At 40.4% G+C, this 27,998-nt stretch overlaps 1 protein-coding gene across 2 annotated transcripts in view; it reads left to right on the top strand.

Annotated features, from left to right (window-relative positions):
• Positions 1–24,133, top strand: part of RB195_006885 (uncharacterized protein) — a gene marked incomplete at both ends in the record, with an annotated part of 35,744 nt that extends 11,611 nt beyond the window's left edge. For both annotated transcript variants that reach the window (XM_064180221.1, XM_064180222.1), the window contains 19 exons: positions 658–720; positions 783–893; positions 3,596–3,700; positions 3,921–4,037; positions 14,843–14,946; positions 15,054–15,261; positions 15,323–15,463; positions 17,056–17,139; positions 17,565–17,666; positions 17,732–17,890; positions 18,012–18,086; positions 18,297–18,374; positions 18,431–18,565; positions 18,634–18,771; positions 19,248–19,376; positions 19,430–19,573; positions 20,818–20,938; positions 23,888–23,972; positions 24,046–24,133. In XM_064180221.1, coding sequence (XP_064037110.1) covers positions 658–720; positions 783–893; positions 3,596–3,700; positions 3,921–4,037; positions 14,843–14,946; positions 15,054–15,261; positions 15,323–15,463; positions 17,056–17,139; positions 17,565–17,666; positions 17,732–17,890; positions 18,012–18,086; positions 18,297–18,374; positions 18,431–18,565; positions 18,634–18,771; positions 19,248–19,376; positions 19,430–19,573; positions 20,818–20,938; positions 23,888–23,972; positions 24,046–24,133 — 2,187 coding nt within the window. The remainder of the gene's footprint in view (positions 1–657; positions 721–782; positions 894–3,595; positions 3,701–3,920; positions 4,038–14,842; positions 14,947–15,053; positions 15,262–15,322; positions 15,464–17,055; positions 17,140–17,564; positions 17,667–17,731; positions 17,891–18,011; positions 18,087–18,296; positions 18,375–18,430; positions 18,566–18,633; positions 18,772–19,247; positions 19,377–19,429; positions 19,574–20,817; positions 20,939–23,887; positions 23,973–24,045) is intronic.
• Between the last annotated feature and the right edge of the window lie 3,865 nt (positions 24,134–27,998).

Raw genomic sequence — 27,998 nt, 5'->3', positions numbered from 1 at the left:
ACTCTTCAGACCAAACAGGCGTTTGTTAACCTCAAACTATTCCGGATTGAAGTCAGTTGGGTTCGCTCACCTCAGAGGGATTAATTAACCTTCACAGTGTTTTATCCTTCTATCCTTCTTTTGTCATAATTTATTACTAATTTCAAATTACTTAAATGAACATCTGAGTTTTTCAAGTGGCATCTGCAACGAGTTGTTGAGCACGCATGGATGTAGAGCTTTCATCGACTCAGGAAGAAAAAGAAAGAAAAAAGAGAAAAAAAGAAAAAAAGAGGAAAAGGAAAGAAGAGGGTGAAAGGAAAGAAAAAAGGGAAGTAGAAAAAAGGAAATAGAATCAGAAATAAAATTGAAAAATTTACAAAAGTTTACAAGGTTCGTGTGATAGGTAAACTTCTACAGTAAACAAAATCATATAATTCATAATTTAATTTCACACATACATAGACGTGGTCACTGCGCCTTATTTAAAATAGCGACGACTCTTTACGTCAAATTTATAAATATCTGTAAATACAACATCTAATAATTATAAAATAAGGAGCTAAATATAAATATCCTCGGTTAGGAATAATCATTTAAACTTTTAGAGTTACCATTCGACTTAAGGACCATTTTTCAACATTCATCAGACATTGTTCATTCGTGATATACTTTCAGGCGTCCATAAACCCGCTCAGCATGGTTTTTCACCTCAATCACGGATTGATCAACGTTGATTTGGTGAGTTGCGTGATCATTGCGGACCACCGTTGAATGTGGAATGAGATTTTTTCCCGGCTCAGCTCGAGTGCTTCGTCGCCCTCACCGACAAGCCGAACACGCTGCACATCTCCTACGCCAGCAACATCTACGAGTTCGAGTTCACGGGGGAAGCGAGCAGATTCGCCACTCAGGTACCGTTCCCCGTTGCTTCCGTTGACGTACATAAGTCGGATCGATAAACAGAAACCTCTACAGCTACATATTTGGTGATTCCTCATGCAAACGATGCCCAGAATGGCGCATTGATTAATTTTTCATCAAGCCAGCCGCTGTCTGTCATTGGATTCGTTCGTTCGTTGTTGTGGGATTTCCGGGAGCATAAAACAAGGGGTTTTTAATGAAATGACAGAGGAAGTCCTGTCTGGAGCATTTCTGTCACGTCAACCAACCAATCCCAGCCTCACGTAGCTATTGGATATTTTTAGAATCAAGGAATATGGGAAGTATGGGAAGTTTTCGCCAGAATGAACACGAAAGGGATTTTATAAAAATTGCTACCCTTATTCCAGACTTCTTGGAAATCCAGATTCATAGTAGTTTTCATCTCGGCTTCAAATTCTAGCTACTCTAATAGGTGCTGTTAATTTTTGCTCAAATAACGTTCAATTAATTGATTTTAATTTTTATTTTAAGCAACAATTACAATAACAGCGAGCCATGTTTATTCCCTCTCAAACCTCTATTTCGAGAGGAAGCAAAAATTGAGCGAACTGCTTCAAAATGTGTTTTTCATGCTTTTGTTCGAGGTGGAATGGATGCAAAAAATGTTTGGAAAAAAATTGATGAAAAAATGATTTATTTGTTGTCGAAGTGCAAAAAAAAAGATCCGTTTGCTGTTTTTGACTTAATTATGCACATGCTGGATTTTTCGCTCATTATGCAGTAGATTTATTCACATTTTTTTAAAGAGTTGGCATTTTGAAAGAAATCCGTTTCTTTGGGTTCTCATTAATACGAATGACCCGAAAATTGTGCACTTTATTATTGCAAAAATGCATTTCACCATTGCTCTGGGCACAGTCATAGAGATTTTGGGCGCCATCGTGGAGTGAGGAATGTGAGTGAGTAAATCAGGTCATTAGCGGATAAAACAAATATAAAATGATCATTGACCGAGCTATTTTATATTTGTTTCATTCGTTTCTTAACGAATCTTCATAGTCGTATCCTTGAATGGCTGGCTGACTTTAATCTCATCACGTTCGACAGCAGAGTCTCTTTGAAAACTTCACGGAAGTCCTCGATCTTGGATTCAACTTTGACAGACATGGAAGTACTTTCACGACAAACAAATACTGTTCAACTGTTAGAAGAAGAATTGAAAATTTTCGGAATGAATTTTTTTAGAATGCTGAGGAATGACGTCACTAATAGAATGTAATATTATTTATTAATTTGAAAAATTCATCAATCGGTCACCACTCTTGGATTTTCAGTTTTCAGTTCAACTTTAGCGTAAAAAATAAGAGAAGAAAATCTTGGTTCCGGTCAAACGTAGTAGTGGATAAGGGAAGACATTTCATTACATTTATGTAATAGGTTGTAATAGGTTGAAAAATAAGTTGTGACCGTTTCTTTGATGTTGAAAACGAGCACACAAAAGTGAAAAGTTTTTTCGAATCGCACTTTTCGACTTCCAATGAACCTCGGCACAGTAGGATGTTCTTCTGATCTTTGATGAGCTCAATACGAAATTGTTAATTGATTGACTTTATTGGCTAACGTTTCGACAAAATCGCCTTCTTCAGAGCCTGAAATGGTGGATTCAATTCACAGAACGACCAAATCTCTTCAGAACCCTGAAGACAAATTCTAAGCCTATTTTTTCAAGCTAGTTAAGATAACGACGGCGCTAAATGCTCACCTCGGACTGGAAAGGCTTTGTAGTGACCGCTAATTGATCGATCACGAAAGCGAATGATTCGAATGTCTCATTCAGATCAGAAGAGCCATCCGAGATATTGAACGGAATTCCCGCATAATCTAGAAACATCTTTCCTTACGATTCATCCTAGGAACATTTGATCCTTCTGAATAACTATAAACCATTCGGTAGAGAATTTTTCACCTTACAAGACAACCAGTTTAATTTAAGTAGTTTTAGTTTTAATCTTTAATTTTATCGATCGTTGTATTTTAGATAATTAAAACGGAGTGTCAAGTAAATGAAACGATATATTTTTGACACCATTTTTTGCATTAAATCCAAGCGTTTTCGTCGTTGAAGCTAATTCATGTTGTATATGGAGAATAGGAGAGTGCTCGAATACACCATACGTGTTCCCTCCGCGCTTCGAAACTCAGAGTTCTGGCCTTTCTCACTGATCCCTCAACCGTGTCGACTAATCGTAGTGGGTTAAAGGGTTAAGGGAAAACTCATGTTTTTTTAATTTTTCGCAGAAAAAAATTGAACAATTACAAATCAATCAACAGTATGCTCTCCACTGTTGTTTTCGATATTTTTCTCAACATTTTTCGTCCATTGTTCAATACGTTTCGGGTAATTCTTCTTGCTTTTTCTTCATATTTTTCCAAATTCTTCCATGTTTTTTCTTTCGAACATTGAGGGTCGGGAATTTGCCATCGGGTAGTATTACGTTAAATTTCCTAAAAAGTCCTGTCTATCATGCAAGCTCGGGATTTTTTTGTTCCTTCTTTCTCCTCTACGGATTTCTAGGGTGTTACACTTCGCCTCGATTTCCTTCATACTTTGTCGAACATCGACACATTTGCTCAGTCCCGAGAGTGATTTCGTAGGTCACACGGGGATTTATAAACTCCACAGTTCATAAAACTAAATCGGAATTACCGCCAAGTTTTTCTCGCTTTTCAGGTGCTGAACATGTCCTCGTTGCTGCTCGCGCGTACCACATGCACTGACGTCGCCGTGACGTTCCTCAACCGACAGCATCAGAAACAACTCGAGCGACTCTCTCAGGTGAGAGCGAATGCGCTGCTTTCACTCGAATAGTAATTTGTATTTGGTGTCGGAGGTCGATTCCTGGTCGATTGCTCGGCTGCTCGCGTGGCCGAGCATTTCATCCTCGTCGCAGAATCGGCGGCCATCGAGGTGTAAGCACAGCGGCGGCGGTGAAATGTCGTCAACTCGCCCGGAAAACTAGTAATGGATGTGGTATACAGCCGAATGTTGTTTTTAGTTGAAATCCCTCGGAAACGGTGAGGACGTGAGGGCAAAGGAAAAGGTGTTGCTCAAGGATTTTGCGGTGTTAACTCGACTTTGCGCTCTCACCAACAATCCGCTGCCAAGAATACAGGTTTGAGATTTTGTCTCTGAGGGGTCAGGGGTTTTTTAAAATAAGATTCTTATAGTAGAACAACTGCTTTTCTAATTCTATCAATGACTTTTGGATATTGAAAAGAAAAATCCTAAAAAAATTCTTGATTTCAAAAAATAATCTTAGAATCCTATTGAAAATAATTGTAGAATCCGATTTCTGTCCCTGACGCTTGCATAGTTCGTTCAGTCGCGAAGGAGCACCTTTGAATTGTTGAAAATGATGGAAGTACAGTAACCAAAAAATAGAAAAATAAAATTGTAGGATTCGTAATGTCTCAGTTTCACGAAGGTGAAAGATGTACTGTTACACTCGATGCTTTGAGAGCTTTATGCTAAAAATCCCATTTATCGCGGTGCTTGGAAATTCTTCCCGGGAAAATCCGTTGAGAAAACAAGCGCTCGTAAATCACTTTCATGTCTCTTCACACAGATTTCCAGAGGTATCACTCCACCTCGGCCACCACCTTTTCTCATACATCATACGGCAGTATGTAGTCCACTTAAGCTCTCTATTCGGCTATAGCAACAAAATTAGTTTTGTAAAAAGTAATTTTTCTTCTAATCCAGAAACGGAGTGACTTTAAATGCTGATTTGTACTCTTCGCTACCTTTGTTCATGGATTTGTGGTGCCTTAAAGCAGAAAATCTGAGAAGTGCTTTGAGAAAGCAGTCGAGGTGCTTACGAAGAAAATTATCTAAAACTATATAAAACTATTTTCTAAAAAAGTATAAAATTCTGGTGAAATTCTAATAAGCCCTGCTATTTCGTGTTCTTGTTTTCAAGCACATCTATTGGGTGTTTCCAAATATTTCAAATAAATAAATAAATACGTATTGTGTAGCGTTAATGCGAGTCATAGGATAGATGGATTTCTAGGAAGATAAAATCAGAGTTTAGCTTAAAGAAGTGAATATTTTTGAGATTTCAGAAATCCTTTTCCTACATCCTGAATACATCCAGGAATACTTTATTTTCTATTTGCACATTTTATCCAGCACCCCATGGTGTATATTTCTCAGTGCGCGTACCGAAATCCTGAATTTTCCCGACCTCGCATGTTTTTATCCTCAATCATTATTCCTTTTTTTCTAGTGCCTTCAGCTGACTGAATCCATTTATCCATTTTTTTTCGATTTTTCTCTGTGTTTGTGTATTTTGATTCATTCCTGGTGCTGTTTTTCTTCATACAGACCAATACCGGCTGATTATTGACGGTGTATTTAAAAATTTTCCTCATTAGAGAGGAACGCTTTCAAAACTTCGATACTAAATATGAACGTGAATTATTTTAACGGAAAATCCAGAAAAATGAACTATCCGTACAGGAGTTCCAGTACACTACCCTAATCCGGAAGAAAAAGTTTTTATTTTCGTTTTGGTTGCTCTGTTTTGTGAATTGTGACCCTCTAAAATTCTTAGCCTCATTAGGATCAACAACAATGATGGGCGATGTCCCTAAAGACTCCTTAAGTTGTTTAAGGTTTGAGTTTGGTGAAATTTTTCGCGATCGATTTCCATTAACGAAAACTTTTTGTTTATTGATGCTATATAAAATTCCATCCATTATTAGATGAACTTGTACTTTTATACTTATTATAAAAGTCCTGTCGTTACTGTTACTATTAGATCACATTTATCATTGATACTTAATAAATACCACTATTAAAATCTAAATATTATCATTAATGCTTAAACTGAGTGAATTTTGCAGTTTTGCCCCGTAAGACAGTTTTTTGGTGTGTTCTTTTTTTTCGTGAGGACATTTCAAGCAGCAACATTCGTCAAGCTCCATTCTTCTTTAACAACACTGGCATCTCTCCAATAACTCCTCTCGGAACCTCCTATAACAAGTTTTTCGCTGCTTTTCGAAGGATTTGTCCTGTAGCAGTTCCATTTAAGTTCGTCTGCACCCATGAAAGAACTCTCGCACTGCAGAAATAGAATTTACGTAGGTTCGGATCCTTGGAATCTGAAGTATTTCAGATTCGAAATTGTTCTTTTCCAAATTTATGCAACTGTTGGGTTGTTTTGAGCTGAAACGTCTGCAGTTTCCAAGTTGACGTCAATGACGAACTATGTATAAGTGCGACATTCCATCTGTAGATAAAAAACGATGACGGTGAAATGGTGATGGGGTAACGATGTGACGCAAGGCCGCTAGGTACATAGACGTAGGAAAGTTTCCGGAGGAAAATGAAACTAGAGTTAACTCAGGCTTTCACACGTGGATCGCAATCGCAATAGGTTTATTATCTTTGCGTTTCTGAGTGGGTTCCCGAAAAAAAAATCAGCAATAATTAAATAAATAATGTTGTGTTAGAAATTCCGGATTAACATTAAGGTGTTTCACTTCACAAAACACAAAAAAGAATTAATTTCTCGAAGAAAAGTAGAAAAAGGGGAAAAAAACAAACGTTGGAAAGAATGATATGTGAATAATCAGTTGCAATGAATATAAGAGATTGAGGCAAATGATCTGGTGACGTCATTTACGTACGGTCAGGCCAGCATTAAAACTCAACATCACGGACTATTCGCCTCCTTTAGCTTACTGAGGACAATGTGATCTGTGGTGTCTGGCGTTAAAGGCATCACCCCACGAATCTGAGGTGGTGCAGATTTCAGATGGAGTATTCGTATACGGGATGGGAGACTGTGGAGAGAGGGGTGATTCCGTCCATTTCTTCCTAACTGCCGTAAAAAACGGGCCGGAAGATGCGGCGCCACACAAGGCTGGCGCGCTCCAGTCGACCTCCCTGTAGAAAATAGTGCGCCAGAACGCCCGAAGCCGTATCTTCTGGGCCGTTTTTTACGGCAATTAGGAAGAAATGGACGGAATCACCTCCCTCTCCATAATTTATTATCTCGCACACGAATACTCCGCCTGAAATCCGTACCACCTCAGATTCGTGGAGTGATGCCTTTAAGATAAATTTTCAACTTTCCCCCCCCCCACATGCATGAGGAAGTTTCTTTCGTGTTGTGATGTTTCTTTAGCATAAGACTCATCCATTTATTTATTTATCATTCAAATATTGACTATTTTTATTTATTTATTTATTTATTACGCTCAATACTGCGCCGAAGAGTATACGGCAAGTATAAAATACAAAATAAATACAGTAAATGCATAGTGGAAAACATAAAAAAGGACTACGACGAGCATTGTTCAGCTTCGAGTACGATTCCGACCTAAATTCCCGAAACTTATTTCTCTCCATCCCGCCATCCTTCGTGCGAGATTTGAATGGATGCCACTACTATCCGAAGCCTGTTTACACTGTGATAATCTTGTAGCTCTTAGAAACCTGACCTTTCTCCCTAAGGTTGGATGTTTCAAGAATTTAGGTCCAGCCTCAGGAAGAAAGGTTAAGTTTCCAAGAGCTACGAGACAATCAAAGTGTAAGCAGGCTTTGGACATTAGTGGCATCCATTCAAATCTCACATGAAGGACGGCGAAGAAACGCGCCTGTCTCTGGAGGAAAAATACAACGAGAAAAAAAAACGCATTGTCGTCAATGTGTTAAAGAAGACGCAGTTTGCAAATATCACAATCCGACTCATCCAGAGATCAAACTGATCAAACGCAATGATTTTTGATCTATTCCCAGGGAAACTCGTATAGTCGATGGAACTCCATCAACTGTACGAGTTCCCCTGGAAAGAGTTGCTAGAGAGTTGTTTCGTCACGTAAACGGATCGTATCTGCTGCTATTGATCCATTTGATTCCTGAATTACTTCGCATTTGAATTGTGTTATTTGAAAAATATTTCATCCACCACAAGAGAAGAACCCAAACATCGAAAATTTTCCCGAGATTTGACTTCCGGAAGGAGTGGTAGCGTCGTTCAGCTTTTCTCCAACAATCTCAGGAACTCTCCCACATGTTTCGACAGTTCATATTTTAAAAATTCTACTTTTATTTTTTGCTTCTTATATCCCTCTTAAATTAATTGTTAATTTTCTTCCTATTTAAATTTAAAAAATGATCCAGAACCATGCCGTCGACATGTTCACTGAGAAAGACGTCCTGGGAAGGCCAGTGTTTCTTCATCATGTCATCTATGTGTACCTATCCTAGAGAGAGAGACTAGGTTGTACGGTTAATGTGTTGATGAACGCCAAACTAAGCTTGCAAACCGGAACGCACTAGGCGCATCCACAACGATTCCCAGTTAGGCGTCGTCGTTGCGTCAGTTACGCCACCTTTAGGAGTTTATCATAGTTTTTTTGCGATGAACGTGAGCATTTCCGCTTTTCTCATGGAACCTTACAAATTTCCACTTTTCTGTATGTGATCTTCAACGGTCTGGCTGTTTTTGTCGTTAATTAGTGCGATGTTGCTGTGAAAGTCTACTGAAACTGCAAATTAATTTCCACTTGAGTGTCTCCTGATTTTTCGCTTCAGAAATCTGGATAATGAGCTCAAATCGTTCCATCATATCGTAAGAATTAGTATCGTAAGAATTCACGATTCTACGACCGTTCATTACATCTCGTCACCAGTAGGCCTATTCCCAGCAACTGTTCCTGTGCTCTCACTATTCTTAGAGAAAATCAAGGATCCAAATAGTTGTCCAATACAGATCTCCAGGACACCTCATGCGCTTCGAATCATGTGCTACTCCATCTTTTTCAACTCTTTAAAATCTCCACGTTCAATTTCAGGAGCATATATCCTGGTCGAAGGCAGTGTATCATGAAATTTCGCTGTAGTGTGGAAATCACAGCGAAACTCTGGAGTTCAAAAGCAAAAGGTTGCAGATTACGGAAACCAAAGTGGTTCCGTTCATACTCCCTAAATCGTCGTGAAAAAAGGCGTGGAAGACGGCGTTCTTTCCTACAAAAGCGGTGGTAATGCGCCACCTTGGTGCACGTGCCGCACCCGCGTCGAACGACCGGTCCGAGATTAATGAGGTCGTCTCATCAGCCTGTTCAAGAACCAATGAAACCAAAAAAAAACCAATGAATGGGGGAACCGGATCATGTGGAAAGGTGCGCGTTCTAACGGTGTTCTAACGTACTTCGTAGGAATAAAAACGGTTCTCACGCCATATTTTTAAGACGGCTAGGGGGATTTGACGGGGGGCCATGATGTCGTTTCAGTAATCTTCAACCCGAACTCTACGTTTTTCCTGGGGTTTCCGTACCACGTCAATTTCACTGCTACACTGTTTTTAAGCGACCAATGCGTACGTGGGCGTTTAGGTGTGACCTTCACATCTCAATCGTCAGTGTTCAGTTCCAGCTTGTCAGTCTAAGTGAACGAATTTGCAGCTTTTTATCGCTATCAGATGCCATTTTAAAAAAAGAACCTGCAGCACCACCTGACAGGTGTGAAAATACGGCTGGCGAAGTGCGGACGCATCATCCAGGAAAAACACCCAGTTTCAGTTGCAGCTTCAAACTTCAGGCCTCAACCGCGTTCGCTTGCAATTTCTTCACTCACCACATCTTTTTAGTGTATCTGTTCAGTGGAGGATATAATTCTTCTTTTGGTCCTCATTGATTTCCCTCCACCGTGTTCGTTCTCTTTTTTAAGACTCGTAATTGTGAGCTTCTATTTAAAAAGACGATGCTATTCTGGTCCTGCAGAGATGATACAGAACTGAAAAGCATTAAGTCGTTAGTGGCTTTAATGACTGCTTGAACTCAGCTGTGTGAAGCTATTTCTGGATAAACCCTTGATAGCTCTATTAGAGAAAAAGTAGCGTTTAATTTCGAGTAACAACAGCACGAGGTTACGAAGACCAGAATAATCAATAGTTTCTGGCTAAATTTTAATATTTAAATGATAATTTCCTTCAATTCAAATGTAAATTAGATTGAAATTTGGAAATTGAGTTCGAAATTAACTAACTAATTTGAATTTGAGGAAGGTCCTTGATCAACGTCACAATCATCATCATTTTCCGCCATATCAAGTCATTTTCTGGACAAATTTTCGATGATCCTGCTTCAGAAAAGGCTGCAAGGTGAAAGATATAGAGTGTTTATTTTTGGGATTACTGGAATCCTTGCACGGTTTCCTGTGCACATGATGCGTGGAAAGAAGTTGGAAATACTCCAACTTTGTTGTTCATGAGGCCTACAAGCGGTTCTGGAAAATAATGCGACCATGTGTTGCGGAAAGGACTTGTGACGTGGGTCCAGAGCGGAACTGCTGTGGTTCCTGGACGGGGCGAGCCTGTTTTCCGCTTCCCCATTGCATTTCCGGAAGACCAGCAATTGTCGACTCAGCTTTGCCGTATCTGGTCTGGCGTTATCGTGCGTTACGGAGACCGTGACGTTCCGCTCGACCATCGCACAAACCATGTGTCAATTTTTCGAACTCTGGCATCGGGTGGTTGGAGTTGATCGTGTGGTTGTTGTCCACTAGATCCAGAAGAGTATACACTCTCAGAAGAGGTCAACTTAGGCTCGTTACGGTGTGGTTCTTCGGATCACTTCTGAAGCGATAGATCTAGAATCGCATTGTCGAGTCACTTTCCATGTCTATCTGGAATGCGTCGATGTGACCGCCGTCGCCAGCCGTTCCTTCCTGAACCAGTCCGAAAACCGTGTGCAATGACTCAAAATGTGACACTCGACGTTCTGTCTTTATTTATCCTTGCCCTCCTAGGAGTTCTTCCTAGAGTTTCTTTCTACTACACGTACATTCAGCCGCCTCTGGAAATCTCTAGAAATAAACTGGAGAAATTTTGAAAATTCCAAATAGGACGAGGAGAATTCAATGACCACTTCAGTATTTCTTAGAAAATTCTCAAATAACTTGCAGAAATAAATCCATAGAACTTTAAACGTCCTTGACTGGGTGTGCCGCCCTTCTAATCATCCAGCTTTACACCTTCATGTCCTTTCACTGACCTTATTTCTGATGTGACAAAAAAACGTTCTCATTCAAATTACAAACCCATAAATGACCTCTTCAGCTAAAACTAGCGATGTTCTCATTAAAAACGGTTTAAGAGCTTGAATAACTGGTCAGAAGATGCTTTTTGGGAAGGGAATCCTTCATTTTCAAACAAAGGGAGGCGGAAGGTGATTAATTAAGATTACACTAAGATTGCAGGATTTGCACGAGCATGCTGGAAACCAACCCCGATCACAGGGCAATGAACAATTGCCATTCTCAATAAATCAAAAGATAGGAAATTCTAGGATTTTCTTTCTAGAAAAACATTAGAAGATTGCTTTAGAAAACAGAAAATAAGAAGAAAGATTGATATACACGATATATTATAAATGACATGCGTTTTCGTGTTGCCACCCCTGAAGCTAGTTCCGGACTTTTCCTAACCGCGTAGGGTGAGTTGTGAGCCACGTCCCGCTTGGTCTTGCGAAAAGGATGTCAACGGTAAGATCTACGTAGGTCTAAGCCATAAATACACGACATACTATAAATTCAAATAATATTACTATCCAAAGCTACCCAAACAATGCGACCGCCAATTAGTACGATGGGTCCCTTGCAGTCCGCGCTAGCGAGGGTCCCACCGCGAAATCGCAACCATTTGTGCAATTGCACCATTGCATCTCGACTGGTTTTGAAATGACTATGCATGCATATGGTCACAGCGCAGATCAATACCCATAATGGATGGAAAACGCCCTCGAAGGGACATTCTAGTTGCACTAATCTGTTCGAAAAATGCCCGAATGAGGTGGCCGAGTGAACTTTCTGCCATCCAGACGAGCGCAATCTTTCGCCTCAACAAATTGATCATGTCCTTTCCACTAAAGAAGTACACTTGACGGATGAGTCCTCGCTCTGGATGCTCATTCGCATGGCGGCGAATTTGCTCACCGCCTTGTCCGGTTTGTTTCATTCATCACGGAGACAACAATAGGTTTTTTTCCTGGGTAGCGACGTCGAACGCCGGCCAATTCCCCGGCTTACGTACCCAGCTGGGTGTCGTCGATGGTCGATGCTTGGTGGCATCAATTTGTTTCTCTCATGTTTTCATTCGTATTCTTCCTGTACTTGAGAGAATCGTCTCGTTCGGGATGACGACACTAGGAAACGTTTACGTAAGTGCAATGCAGCTGTGTCTATTGCAGCCGGCTTTATTACCGTCTAGTTACTGCTATTTCTATGCAGCCGGAGGAGGTATTTAATAGCCTCGGATTGAGAAACGGATGTCGCGCGCTCTAATCTTTTCCAAATGGAGCGCACTTTTACAAAATGTTCTACGGCGATGTTCATTTAACAGATGCGACGTCTCTGCCAAAACATTCCGTTTAGTTCTTTCCTCATACCGTATTCACTCGGGTATTTTGCTGGCTATCTGACACTGATTTTCCTCGACTTTATTGGATGTTGTCAGGATAACCGCTCCTTTGCTATGCTACTGAAGTTTTTCCAAGAACTTCACCTTTGTTTCATTTCTGATTTATTTCAGTTTAAGTTTCTTATATGTTTTCAACGTATTCATCAGTTCATCCTCCATTTTTTCACTTTTCTCCTATTTTCTTTTGGTTTGTTTTCCTCCTTTCGCGCCCTCCTCAGCTTCGTTTCGCTGCATTAATTATGGACGGAAACTAATTAAAATGGTCTATGATTCCCAGGATAGCGATTTACGTTCATAAATATACTTTGTCATGGCCATCGAATATTTTCTGGTTCCTTGAAGGGAATCCAGTGATCACGTTCCCTCACTTTGCTAGAAATATTTTGCCAAATTATTTTCTTTTTCCCTCTCTTTATACCTCATTTTTTTCAATTTTTTTATCTATTACAAAGTTGTGAAGATTTCTACTTTTTTCACAAGTTGACATTCATACAACTTTGTCCATTAACACTCCTTGAAATCTCTTTATCCGTGAGAAAAAAATACTAACCTCGTAAAATCTTTTCAACTAGTTCAAGAAAATGATCCTCCATACGGCCGCTATTTCTCACCGTTCTCAAATTTCGTTATCGTTGGTAAATGAGATATCCGTCGATCCTCATCGCAATCCTCGAATCAAACAATTTTCTTCATTCATTCCCATTCTTATCAGATACTGCCTCTTTATTCTTTTTTCCTCCAATCAAGCTTATTTATTCTACCGTATGTTCCGGAATCACACCACAATCTGCTTGTCGTGGATCAAACCACGTAAAGAATTACCTCGGAAAATTGCTTTTATTGTAAAAATTACATTGTTTTAGAAGAGAATTTTTTTAGAAAGCTTGAGAAAACTTCTTTAAAACTTGATATTAGGAGTATTACTTAGTTGTTAATTCACAAATAAGTTCTATTTAATCTATTTGATATGAATTTTACCCGAAAACGTCGCAAGGAATGTCTTAGACAATGTTTTCCAGGTTTCTGCATCCCATGCCGAGGTGCACGTATGTACTCTTAAGAAAATCGATAGGATGACGTTAACAATGTATTTTTTCTAACAAAATTAGTCTTTACATCAACTGGAGCATAAATATGGAATAATTTATTGTACTACAAGTGCAGTTTCGACTTTTTTGACTAAAACAATCCTGAAGAGCTCTTTGGTCTCCCAAGCTTCCTTGCTTTGGTTTCCTTGCTTTGTTTCAGAAGATTGAGGAAAATTTCATGGTGAATAACTTTCCTCCTCATCTTGCGCCTACAAAAAACAGAAAAAGAAAACTGCAGCCAATTCTACTAGAGTTTTTTTTTTCGAAAAATCCGATGCGGAACGGCTTAATCTCGTGGGATCACACTACCAAAGCAAACATTTTCGAGATTTTTTCTGGTAACCAAGATAGGGAAGTGGAGGGGACTATAAATTCTAAAAAAAAACAATAATAATGATAAACAATAAAAATATAAACATAAATGAGGAAAGAAAATGTCTGAAGGGCTGCTCAGTCTTGCTGCGTAAATTCACTTACCTGGTCGTAGAACCACTGATGCTACAGTACACCAAAACGCTGAGGACCTACAGTCCGCGTAAAACATGTTGTAACGCGTAGACGCGACGCGTCCTCGGTGAACGCTCTGAGCTGCCTCTACAGTACGCAGAACATTCTCACTTGGACCCACTTTTCTTTTTGCTTCCATTGCTTTTCATTATTTTACGTGTACTATTGTCTGATTATAATTACATTTTCCTAATGAAGTAATTTTCTATTTATTTTATCATTTTCGTGAGGATTTACTTTCGGTCCCACTCTCTTGTGTAATTGTACACAATTTTCATTTTTCGTAGTCATAATATCGAGAAAACTCCTCCTCACAAATTCACCAGTTCCTCCTGACTCCAGGGTGTCTCCTCAAAGATATCAATTTGCAAGGATTAGATTTCCGCCTCGCTTTTCTGCGTAACTTTGCATGGTAAACATTCCTCTAGGAGGAATTCTAGGATTTTACTACGATCCAGATTACATTACTATTTATTACTAATCATGCACATTTACACAAAAAATGGGACAGAAAATGAATCTCTGAAAACTGAAGATCTTACAGGCATCCCAGGACCAAAAGAAACGGTGAAACTCATAGAAAAGCACTTTATTAGTACTGAGAAACGTTATCATGTAATATTAAACAGAAAAAATTTGAAGAAGTATAAAAAGCACAAAAGAAAAGGTTCTAGAAGCTTTCCGCACACTGTAGACACAGATCAGTGCACGCCGTCACCGCGAACGCGTCGCGTCCCCGCATCACTACGCATTTTACGCTGTGCGTACTTAACTGTAGGGTACAATTATGAAGTATAATTATTTACAACACAAAAGTGATAGGAAGAAACATTTCGCACTAAGAAAACCATATAAGCACTTAAATTCCCATTAGATAGCGATTTCTGTTTGCAGGATTTGAGTGACGAGATCACGACGCCGATCCAAGACCTCATTCTACCTGAAAGCCCTCTGACCAGTGTCTTCCTGCTGTACAACAACCTCTACGATTTCCGAATGTTAGTTTAATGGAACGATTCCGGATTCCGCTTCAGTTGGATTTCTTTTTGAACTACTGAGCAATTGAACAGTGACCTACGAAGGTCGAAGTATAATTTCTGTTAAGGTGGCGCAAATCGGTCGACGTACGAGTGAGCGACTTGCGTGCGCTGTGCTCGTCGACTGCTCGTGACACCATTATGAACTGCCCCTCCTCTTCATCTGACTCGATTTTTCGAATCGAACTTCCAAATGGAAAAACAACGGTGATCTCGCATGGAAATCAAAACCCAAAACAGTTGCTCGAGAAGATATGCGTTAAACTTGCCGTTCAGGTTGTGCTTCGCTTGTTGTACGCTTTATTTATGGATATTTCCTAGGGCTACGTTTTTACAGCCGGACTTTTTCGAGCTCATTCGAACCGATGATGGAGGTTGGAAGTTGTCAATGCGAGAAGAGTATGAGGTGGAGAAGAGACATGCGAAGTTGGGACTCACCATTTACGCATACAATGACAACGGAGTCATCAAAGCAGAGGTTTTTTTCTTCGCTCTTCAGGTTCTGTCAATCCATTCACACATGGAAAGGTCGCGTAGCCGCGTGGTGACATTTTCATGATCTTCAAGCGAAACCTATCCAAAGAGAAGGGGTTTCTGCTGTGGTGTGTACGGACGAAGGTGTCTAGAAAGCAGCTGGATACCTGGCGGTTCTCTTAGCACCGCAAGAGAAGTAGCATTTTTGCCAGGAATAATAATAACATTCATTCCATTCTACTAAAAAAAAAGCAGTCGGTTTGCGAAAAGGAAGTTTGGGGGGGGTGACAGTGCTGCTCCAATCGAACTTGCAGTTGGAGCGCAAAAAGTCATTTGGCAATTAACTCTTCGCACCCAACTCTGGTTAAGCGCATTGAATACCAGCAACTCCAGCACTTTTTCGTTTCTTTTTTAAAATTAATTTTAGATCGTATTTTATAAGGCAGAAAATACAGTTATTGCAGTACTATTTATTTGTCGTAAACATCACTGATAGCTAATTTTAGTTTATAAAATAGTAAAAAATTGTTTATATTTTGAAATTTCAAAGTATGATAATTTTTGAAGCAATCACCCGTATGCATTCGGAGCTTCCCAGGACAACTATCGCAAAATCTGCCAGTCTCGCATCGTTTTCCCTTTTCTTATCTGTTTGAACATACGACACATTCCCTTTTCTTTCCTCCCTCTATTAGAGTAAAGTAAAAAAAAGTAAAAAAAAAGCAGTGCAGAAAATCGCAAGAACAAATGATTTTCATCTTTTATCTGAAAGTGCTGAAATGAACCAAACTGAAAATTCAAAAGGAAAAAAAAACGCAATGGAAATTCGTAAGAAAAGTTACACCACGGAAATTGCACGATTTTTGATTTGAAAAAAAAAACTTTTTGAACGATGTTTTGAATTTATTTTCCTTCAAAAAATGGGGACAATCTGCGCTTGCAAAATATTTTGCCTTTTTCACGTGGAATGTGATTATCTCACAGTATGTACCTACGTCTACCTCATATCCCCTCCTTGAGTGGTTTTGAATCCTTTTTGTTTTTGCAAATCTATGCAACGAGCTAAGGGCGTCGTCCAATTCAACGAATTGTACCTAGGGCTCCGGAAAATTGCTTTCGAAGATACACGCAGAAAATAAACGATTGGTTGTTGAAAACCTCAGCTCCCTTCCGTTGTAGAAAGATTGAAACAAGTATAAGAACAAATAGAAATAAAATAATGTAGAAAAACGTAGAGACAAAAATATTGCTAGATTTCAACTGAAGAACTATATGAAAAAGACTGTGTTGTCTCGAATGGGACAGGACATGGGAGAAAAGCGACGGAGAAGGGAATGTAATGTATCTCCAGAGGAGCGGTAAATTGAAAAAAATATGACGGAGGCAGCTATACTTTTTACTTTGTAATTTTGCCAACCCATTTTTCAAGTTTTTCTATGAAATCAATGAAGTCCACTATGTTCTTGTTCTTCTTGTTCTTCTGTTCTTCTCGAAATAAGAGTGGGAAAATCTCGAACGAACCGTGTTGGCTTTCTTAAATTTTTTCTCGTATTCTCTGCAACCAACAGGTTTCAGTCCAAAAAGTTCTACTTTTAGGTTCGTGGTGTTACCCCGTATGCACCGGAAGGTGCGGATATTGGCGATGTAGTGATCAGCGTCGATGGAAAACTGATTTCCACGGTAATTCTTACTCAGACTCCAGAAATCGAGTCGATTCTGTGGGAATTGAAGACTTTTAATAATATTTTTAACTGGTTCCTTATATTTTTTGCATCGAGTTTTCTCAATCCCATTTGGTTTCTAAACAAGGACTAAGGGATTATCATCACTAACATTATTAAGTGTTCTCAACACCAGACTCGACTTGTTCATCGGCTATTTGTTATTTAAAAAAAAATTATCGGAAATCAACCTGTCAGCATTAGTTAATTTTTTTTTGTAATTTTGGTTATTTTTGTAATTTTGGTCAGAACCTAGCCAGAAACATAATATAATTAAAATTACTCACTACTAAAAAAATTATTGCGAAATTAAAAATAAAGTAATCATTGCGTAGTATTAAGGACTAATTCATGTTTACCGGCGTAATGAGAATATCCTTAAAGGTGGCATCGGCCGCCGACGTTGAACGACTCCTGACTGAAGGTCGGTTGATTCGACTGAGAAAAGGTAGAAGACCGACAAAATCCGGCACGGATTCAGTGAAGGTGGGTGTCACTCGTTGCTTGTGTGCCGTATATGAGACATTCTGGCGCATTTCCCTACTTTTCAGATGATCACTCCGGAGAAACCTCGACCACCAAAACCTTGCGCTTCGGCCGCTGAAACAGCCGCTTCAGAGGTATCACGGATGAAGTCGGAGGAGAAATTATTGCGTAGTATTGAGGAATTGCTTCAAACAGAGAAGAAATACGTCGATGATCTCAGAGAAGTTCGTTGTCTCCTTCGGAAGATCTGCCTTTCGCAAACAGTTTTTGTTTTTTGTTTTTTTAACAAAAAGAAGCAAAGCGAGAAAAAAGCAAAAGAAAAGATGTTTCGAGCGAACTTTTCAGATGATTGATCGATACCTATCCATACCATCGGTTCGTGAAATCATGGAGTCTGCACTACGATTGCAGAAAATGCAGGTACTGAGACACACATATGTACTTGGCGGCAACGTGTTCAACGGGGTGAGCGCGGATGGCCAGTTTCACTGGGGAAATTTACAGAGAGGAAAGGGTGTGGGTCCCGAGAAGAAATTGTGCACGCGCGTCACTGCAACCCGACCGAACACGTCGTCGTCGATGGCCCTTTCAGAGAAAGAAAAAATAGATTTTATTATTTCTCTCGCATAGATCTCCTTCCTCGAATCACTTGAAGAAGCTCTTGGAGACATTGGAAGCGGAGATACCAGCGCCCGGCCACTTGTAAGGGTACGTTACCGTAGCTAAGTTGAAATTACGCTTCACTAGAAGTGTTTTCGTTACAGGACGCCATAATCAGGGTCTGTGCTTTGTTCGTGAATCGCTGTGGTGACTTCAAGGTGTACGCGGAATACGCTGCAGCATATCTACGTCTACTCCAGGAATTACCATCAAGGAAAGAGATGATGTCCAGTTTGGAGGTACGAGTTCTTCGTAGATATTCCGTGAACTGCTGAGCAGAATTCTACTATTCCATAGTCTTTTTAAGGCGGCAAACAAATCCAGGGAACAGCACTGTTCCTACGAATCCCGTATGATTAAGCCCGTACAACGAGTAGTACAGTACCCATTGCTCTTGCGAGCTATCCAATCCTGTTGTGAGCCGGACAGCCTTCAAGCGAAGCAGGTCTGTTTCATAAAGCAAATTTAGTGAGACTTCAGAGTTATGGTCGGCGCAGAATATGTTCAGCCGGCTAAGTGCGACGTGGCTTCGAATGTTACAGAAGACAGTGAAGAACGTGTCGAGCAGCGTAGATTCCAGCAGACGCGTCGCGCTGTCCTGCTTTACACATTTGGCGGCGACTATGAACCGACGAGCGTATTATTTCTCCCTGCTCAAAACGTACTAGGACGAAGATCCAAAACGAACTGCTTAAAACGACCACATCCCGCACCTGTCTACTTAGAAATTTTAGAGTCAACGAGTCAATGGGATTTTAGAGTCGCCATGGTCCCGTCAGAAATCCAAGGCCGCTTAGTCCGAGTCTAGACCTCTAGACAATACTTGTAGACCCTACCGCATCCTCGCTAAATCCCTATTTCGACACTAATGCTACGGAAATTAATTCTATCTTTACTCATCTGTCTAAAGCACTTTTTAAGGTCGAAGTCGCGCTGCAAAAGATGCAAACTTTGGCTGAATATGTGAATGAAATGCAGCGAGTTCACGAACAGTACGCTCCACACATTGATGTTCTCAGACGGCAGAATGAAGTTCTATTCAGAGAGAAGGTTGGTGAATTGTTTCCTGCTTTCTACTCGTTTCTGAAATGACCTCACGCCAGGGTCTTCGCATCGACATCCGGGATTTGCTGCTTTTTGCACACATTCAGTGGCTCAATACCGACAAAGCTATGCAAGACTATGTGATTTTTGTCTTCCAAACGTTGATACTGCTTCTTCCACGGAATGCTCGAAGGGATTGCAAGGTTTGTAGTTTCATGAGAAACAGATTATGTTAAATGCAGCGTATCGGGGGATTGCCATGGTGCGGAAACCCCAGAAAAAACATAAACTTCGGGCTGTACATAAATTACGTAAACGACCGTGTTTCCGCCGTTCCCTCCAGTCGTCCTGAAAAAAGTACGTGGGAGTTCCTACGAGGTACTTCAGAACACTCACCTTTGCACGCACTCCGGCTCCCTCAACACTTGGTTTTACTTGAATAGACTGGTAAGGAGACATCATTGATCTTCGACCGCTCGCTCGTAGACGCGGCGCGTACACAATAGTGGGCCTTGCTAGTAATTTCGTAGGAGAGAACGCCATCCCCACGCTGTTTTTACGGAGATTAGGAAAATGTGCGAAACCACATTGGTTCCCATAATCTACAACCTGCACTATAGAATTTCGCTGTGTTTTCCGCTCCACGCGAAAATCATGATAATTTCCCCTTAACAAAAGAAAACAACAATAGTTTTTACATTTCTGCATTGCAACATTCAAAATATTGGAACCATTCACTCGTTCATTACTTCACCGTCTATTCCTCAGGGCCGGCCTTTAATCGACGAATTTTCAAAGAAGATTTATCACCAAAGGCATCCGGAAATGTTGTGACCAAAGTGAACGGGAATTGCTTCGTTGAAAATGTTCTAAAAAAAGTGGCATACTCTACATCTTACTTACTGTAGATCTACATGAAGATCACAGTTAGAGATGATCCGCCTATCCAGAACCTCTGAGAATAAAGAGAACGCAATACATATCTCGACCAGGAATGATCCAAGAAGAGCATTCTCCTGCTTTTGTCAGCAGTACCCTTAAAGGCATCACCCAACGAATCTGAGGTCCATCTATTTCTTCCTAATTGCCGTAAAAAACGGCCCGGAAGATGCGGCGCCGCACAAGGCTGGCGCGCTCCAGTCGAACTCCTTGTAGAAAATAGTGCGCCAGAACGCCTGAAGCCGTATCTTCCGGGCCGTTTTTTACGGCAATTAGTAAGAAATGGCGACACCTCAGATTCTTGAGGTGATGCCTTTTACTAAATACATGAACTTCTAAACCATCCCAATATTTTTTGACATATTTTGTTCATGTAAAACCTCCCATGTAAAATTTGGCGATCACTTTCTTTCCAAGCTCCCTAAAGCTAAAAAACAAATATGAAACTTTAAATGCGTCTGCAGTTTATAAATGTGCAAATTTTCCTGGATGAAAATAAGGTTTTTAGAGCAAATGGATGCGTGTGCTCCCGATCACAGAAGTAGTTGTTGAGGATGTTCGAAAAGAAGAACCGGTGCTAGCCATCATCCATGCCAGTAGCAAAGATTCCGACAGAGTTTCCAGTCATGGTTTGTTGCCACTTCTTTCATTCTCTTCATTCTTGCCCGATCATTTACATACTTGTACCTCCACTTTTATGCAGCCAGGTTTGCCCTGCAAGCGTACTTGACAAGGACGTTCCTATTTTGAAAGAACCTAGAAAAAAAGGCATAAGTGAACATAAGTGAAATGAACTCTTTCATTTTTCAACGTTCCAGTGAACGTGCTTCAAATTCAGTGAAATGGGTCGGTGACTGTTTTAATAAAATGAAGTTTGGCTGTCAATGTCCGTTTCAAGAATTCCTTTTTCCTCTCCTTAGACCTTTCATCCTCATCACTTTCTTTTTTCAACTAATCTTCTCCTAACGCTTTAGCGTTAAAGGCATCACCTCACGAATCTGGGATGGTGCGGGTTTCAGGACGGTTACGCCTATACGGATGGGGTCGTAGATTGTGGGGAAGAGGGTGATTCCGTCCATTTCTCCCTGTAACGGTGTTTCTTATGACGTCCCCCATAAGAAACAGCATTCCGGCATCGTTCGTATCCATTGATACAGGGACGGATAAATGGACAGAATCACCCTCTTCTCTACACTCTCTACCCCGTATAGGCATAACCCACCTGAAATCCGTACCACCCAAATTTGTGGGGTGATGCCTTTCAGCGGTTTGGTAGCTTTGGCAAATACGCTTCTTCTTTCGATTTGTTTGAGAACCATTCTATTTCTAAGTACTTGTAAACTATTTGGGGGATTTTCGCTTGGCCTATATACAACTATTTGTTCTAACGTAATTATATTACAGTACCATTTTTTTAAAATGTTTTGACTCAGGCCAAGTGTGTTTTCTTTTTTCTTTCTTTTTTTTTTGGTGCACCAATGGTGTACATGAATAAATATATAAATAGAAGAAACAACTTGAAAAAAAGAAGAGAAAAAAATTTGAAACTTTAAATCAAAACTTAAAAAACCAACATCTTGAAAGCTTATGAACCTCCTCAATTTTTTCCTAAATTCCCTAGTGGACACCACTTTTGAGCAAGACTTCTTATTTCATTTTTCTAAGAGTTTCTTTTGTATTTATTATTTCTACCAGCTTCTTCGTCCTTCGTTTTGCACCTAAATTTTAATCGCATTACTAGTAGCAGCAGAGGTCAAGAACGTTTCTTTCTTTCCTGTTTCTTAGTCATTTCGTCGTAAAACCTTTGAAGAAAAAAAAAACAATCTCATAGACAAAGAAAATAGAAGGCTTCTTGACATGTTTTTAAATCTAAGCCTGTGTGAATGTGAACCTTGTGACATTTTCCCCTTTTCCTGGGATCCTCCGTTCTAAATGTCCGCATCGTCCCCTTCAACTGGCTGGAAAAGAATTAAATATTAAAATTAAACTAAATTTCTATTAAGTAATAATTGGTTCGTATTTGACTAAATATTAAATTAAACTAAATTGTAACTCCCTAGAATCACCTTGAATACGATGAACGAGAACAGTAGTGGAACAGTATTTGCCGAACAGAAACAGTAATCCTTCGGCAAACTCGCCCCTATTTGGCCTGTAACGAAAAAATTCGACGGCAAATAAAGGACAAAAAAGAGAGATTCTTGTTCTCTATTTGCTACTGAAGAGAGAGAAGAAAAAAGTTATCGTTTGTTGTTGTTTTTGTCCGCTGCCTGCTGTATACGATAAGTAAATAATAAACAGTAAAAAAACAAGTAAATAATAAATAGTGATAAATAAATAATAAATAGTAATAAATAAGTAAGTAATAAATAGTAATAGATAGGTAAATATGAAGCAAATCTTTTAACTGGCGTTCGCTTCGAAGCACATTAAATTTCATCATTAAAAAAATGCAATGTGATCAGTTTTTCCACGATCTTTTCCTTCGTGTTCGGTGTGCATTTTGAACTTTTGTGTGAGACGCAGAAAAGAGAGAAAATTTGACTGATAGATTGACTTTGCTGAATTGAGTGTAATTTAATTTCAATATTCCGTTCAAATTTGATGATCCATCTGCACTTTGAGGAATTTTCCCGCAGTCACACGCAGAGCTGGAAGTGTAACCTCCGAAAAGTCAACGGATATAATTAAAAGCAGGAAGCTAAATGACAGAAGTTCATTTAAGACATAATTGTGAAAAAAAATAATAATAAAACACAGCACTCAAATCTTCATACGGATTTGAAAAACCTCCCAACGAGGAAAACTTCCTAACAAATTCTTCAAAATCGCTCCGCTTAGGTCCTTCATCGAAAGTTCGCTCCCTCTCCTTCAGCTCGTCACTTTAAGACTCTGTGCACGTGTTTGGTCGAGGAATAAATAATTCATTAGCATCCATTCGAACTTAAAAATCCAAACGGAAATATAACACATTGGCAAACACGTTCACGTCATTTGAAAAACGATTTTCCTTTAACAAAGCAGTGAGTATTGATCTTTGAATTTCATTAATTTTTGTGCTTTATTTTGTCAAGAATAATAAATGGAATATAATCTCAAGAAGGAGCTAAGGGCGATGAAGCTGCTCGCGAAACTTCTTTAACGTACAGAAATCGTACAATAAGGCATCAGAAGATTTTTTGGGAAAAAAAATCCTTTGAAGAAATCTGGAACATTGAGGAAATTATTGAACAAATGAAGGAGGTCATAAGCAATGACGTATAGTATAATATCGATTGATTTGCTGTTTTTTTTAAATAAAAAATAGCTTTGAAAAAAACGCTTCCATTCCTCAACCCAATATATTAGCGCCGCTAAAAGCAGAATATGATACATTTACGGGTCCAACCCAAGACATACCCAATTCCTCGAAGATGGATTAATTCTCATGAACAACTCGGTTCTGTTCCCTCAAATGATCTTCACCATCATTCCCGATCATTGTTTTATTCGGCCAAACTAACTAACTGTTTTTTTACCCTCGAGAACTCAAATATGTACACAGAACGGTAACCACCCACACATAATACGTATTACAGAGACCGTGTACCACGTCGCCTGTTGTCAGCTGTCACTAAAACAACAACTCGTGAGGAGCATCAAAAAGGCCAGAACCAACATCATGTGAGTCGTTTCCCTCTTCAGCTGAAAGCACCTCTTAAGTGGAAAAACTTCTCAGAAAGCTTTCAAATTCCAGTCGCGAGACACGCCGTCCATTGAGCGGATCAAGCCAATCGGATGGCGGCTACGGTAGCGATCCGATGAAGGACAGGAAAAGCTCGTGACCTCGTTGTTTACGCAGCTGATCATCGCATCATATTTAGCTCAACTAAGAAGCATCCGAAGCGAAATTGTTGTGATAGGCCTTGCGATGCCTGAGGAGTTGCCATAACACATTGTTCGGGTACAGATTCTCTTTCCTAATAAAGATTTGAATCCTTCCTTGAATCTACCGAGAGCTGAGAATGGTTCCGGCCCTCTACTACCTCTACTAATCCTTACGACTTAACCAGCTCTTTCGCAGTTCAAAACTTCTAACCATGCTACTCGTTCGATCAAAGTGCTCTTAAACCGATGTCTCACAGTCACATTCGAGTTCTGGCCACTTTTACCTCGAAAAGAGGCACATTGAAGGCGAAAAGAGACAAAATTCATGCAAAAGAAAACTACAACAGAAGTAAACGCTCAAGTGGCGGCACTAAGTGCTCAATAGGATGCACCCCGTTAGAAATATGTGCGCTTACGGTACGATAAGTGCATGAAAGAGTTCTTTGAGAACGCGTATCGAGACTTCTTGAACCGGTTTCTAACTCTTTCCAAACTTTTTCTTCCAAATGACGAACTTCCAGAATTGTCGCAAGTCGTAGGTGATCGTAAACAGAAAAAACTTTCAGATTGTTCGTTCATCTATCTGTTTGTGTCTGTATTCGTAATAACTATACTCTGTTTATGTTTATGAGTTTTTTTTTTTATTTCGGATCCCAAATTGGGCAATCAATAAAGTACAACAATCAAAAATCAAGCAGCTGCGAGAGAAATTCAGATTACTGTAGGCGCCTGGCTGCTCCTGAATTAGAAATAGCTCTTACTAAATATAAAAATAAAATTGCACTTTGTTTTTGAATTCTGAACTTTATGAATTCTGTTCAATGTACTTTTCTCGTAGGCGGATAGAAAAACTCCTGAATCTAAAATGAGACGACAAATAAGGAACTGGTACAAGGATTAAGAATCAAAAAATAAGAATTAGGAACTAACAAGGAACTAATAGAACCTAGTAGAAATTTTTGGATCATGAAGTAAACGTTCGAGGAAGTTTCTCCACAATTCCCCGTAGACGGGAAGGATTCCAGACGCTTGTATTTTTCAAAAATGGCAAACGTAGCGTAGCCCCTACAAACCCGAAAATCCTGGAACCGTTAGTTCACATCATCAGCTCTTCACATCAATAGGAGTGGTGAAACGAAAACGAAAGTAAAGTGGATTTAATCGCTTATGAGAGTGTTAAGAGTTGCATGAACTGAACCTGTTAAGAGAGAGAACTGTTAAGAGTTGGAAGAAGCCTTTAGGCGGAACTTTTAAAGCCCCTCTTTCCTGGTTTTGTATGTGACATTTCGTGTTTCCGCTAGTATTCTCGATAATTACATTCTGAATCTTTCCTATGGAAAAAACTGGATCCACTGAAAAAAGAAACATCGGGAATTCCCGCTTTTGAAGGGCGCTTGTGACCTATACGCTATAGGAGAAGTTTCGGCAGAAAAAACCGAAACTATTCAGAACTTCAGGGGCCTGGTGTACGAGATTCTGCGGTTGATCCATGGTTCGAAACTGATCTAGTGAAAATCAAACCTTCCATCCCTCCGGGTGTCCTTAAATTGATAGGTATCACACACGAATTTGGGGTGGTGCAGGTTCTAGGTAGGTTATGCCTACACGGAGTCGTGTACCCCGTATAGGAAGTCTCCACCTGAAATCCGTACCACCTCAGATTCGTGAGGCGGTGCCTTTAAATCCACTTCGTATGCCTTCTTCTGCACTTACGGAAAAGGAGACGTACGGGAAAAAGTCGTTATGTTATGTCATGTATCTTCTATGCAGAGAACCATTCAGCAAAATTGTTCCCCTTATGAAATTCTTCTTTTCAGCCGTAAAGACAAACATTTAGAACACCATCAGCTCCAATGACGTGAATAATGGGAAGCATGCATGAAATGCAATGGGAATGATGATAAATTGACGGACGATAAGCAGAATTACTAACGATATGCCGTTATTTCATGTCGTTCATTTTGATCGTCCAATATGAACATAAAATAAATATATTAAAAGCGCAAGTAGCATTCTGTCTATCAAAAACAGAAGAACTTAAGTGTTTTTAGACCATAGGTGCATACCATGGTTACAAAGCCAACAATAGCATACCACGAATCTGACGTGGTGAGGGAATCCACGGGGAAAGCTAAAGATGAGGCTGCAGATTGTGGTACCCGGTGTGGTTCCGCTCATCTTTCCCTAATCGCCATAGAAAATGGCGTGGGAACTGCTTCACGTCCTACGAGATACGTTAGAACGCTCCTCTTTGTACGCGTTCCGGTCCCCTCAGCACCCTGCTCCCTGGCTTCACGTGAACAGATTGGCGAGAAACGTCACTGACCTTCGACCGCTCGCACTTGGATGCGGCGCGTGCGTAAGACTGGCGCGTTGCGACTGAAATCGTCGTAAAAACGGCGATCTCCACCCTGTTAAGGAGAGCGAGCAGAACCACCCCTGATCACGCAATCTACAACCTCATCTCTACCTTTCCCGCGGATTCCCTCACCCCGACGCATTTGCGGTGAGCTGCCTCCTCGAGAAACGGGTAGGCGGCACCCGCTGTTCAGGACCCGCGGCGGTTCTGCTTCGGACCTGCGGCACAAATAGTTTTCGTGACACATGATCGCATCATGCTCGAGAACTTCTTGTTGACCACATGTCAGGCCGTGCGACGAAGTTCGAGTATATCCGGGAGACTCTTTCTACGCTACCAACCTCCACCAACGTGTTGCCACTTTTCCCATATAAAAAAATGTCCGATCCTGAAGCCTGTTCTGAAGGAAAATCGATACATATGCATTCGTTACTACTTGTGGTTGTTTTTTAGACAAAATTCTTTGCAACTGCTTTGTAAAAAAATCCTTGAGATCCAAAAGATATGCATATACCCATAGTAGATGCATATACCCGCCCAACACCCAACCAGAAAGAAAGTTCGTCCCTTCTAGCGCTAACCGAGCTGTTGCCATAATGCGGCATATCCCGAAAGTGGTTGACGCCACCTGTCGAATCCACCATAGATGGTCTCCAAAACATCGAAGGGATAAAAATCAACTACAGTCGGGTAAAAACGTCAATGAAGCATGGTGACATCGCGTAAGCTATTGCGCTCGAAGCGGCGCGGTGGAGCCAGCGGCTGGGATCGAGGTGGGACCGCCGCGCGCTGCAGCGACGAGTGCTGCTAAAACGTGTCCCCCTCGATCCGAACCGCTACGCTTTACGGTTGCGAGCACAGCCGCGCATGTAAGTGCTCCGGCTTCATGCCGTTTTGATTCCACTTAGTGCATCGCGCTAATGTACTATAGTTGGGTAAAAACGACATGAAGCACGGACCGTTGCGCAAGCGGCCGCGCTCGGAAGCGGTGCGGTGGAGACAGCGGTTGGAATCCAGGTGGGACCCTGGCGAACTGCAGAGGTGTGTGGCGGTAGCGTGGATCCTTACACGATCCCAACCGCTACGCTCCACCGCTCCGCTTTGAGCGCAGCCGTTCGCGCAAATCTCTGTGTTTCATGTCGTTTTGACCCGACAATAATTTCCGCTGTTTTACAGTTCTCCTTATTTTTCGTGTAGAAGTCCGCTTAGTCTCGACACAAACATTTTTTTCCCGAGCATTCAATATGAAACTGAGAAGTCGTGAGTTTTGCAGTATTTTTTTGTGCTTTTTTCTTGCTGTTGGTTGTTTTTTTTTCTTTCAAGGGAAGCGTGTCTATTATTTTAAAAGAAGGCGCCATTTTTGCGCATATATGATTGCCTGGCGTGTGAAATCAGGTTTCTATTTCGGAAAATGGGTTACATTCAACCCTGTTTGTCCCTTACGTTGATAAAATCCCAGGAAT

This window comes from Necator americanus, chromosome I (assembly GCF_031761385.1).
Source record: "Necator americanus strain Aroian chromosome I, whole genome shotgun sequence".
In the NCBI taxonomy this organism is placed as follows: domain Eukaryota; kingdom Metazoa; phylum Nematoda; class Chromadorea; order Rhabditida; family Ancylostomatidae; genus Necator; species Necator americanus.
This window is presented reverse-complemented; position numbering and strand designations above follow the sequence as displayed.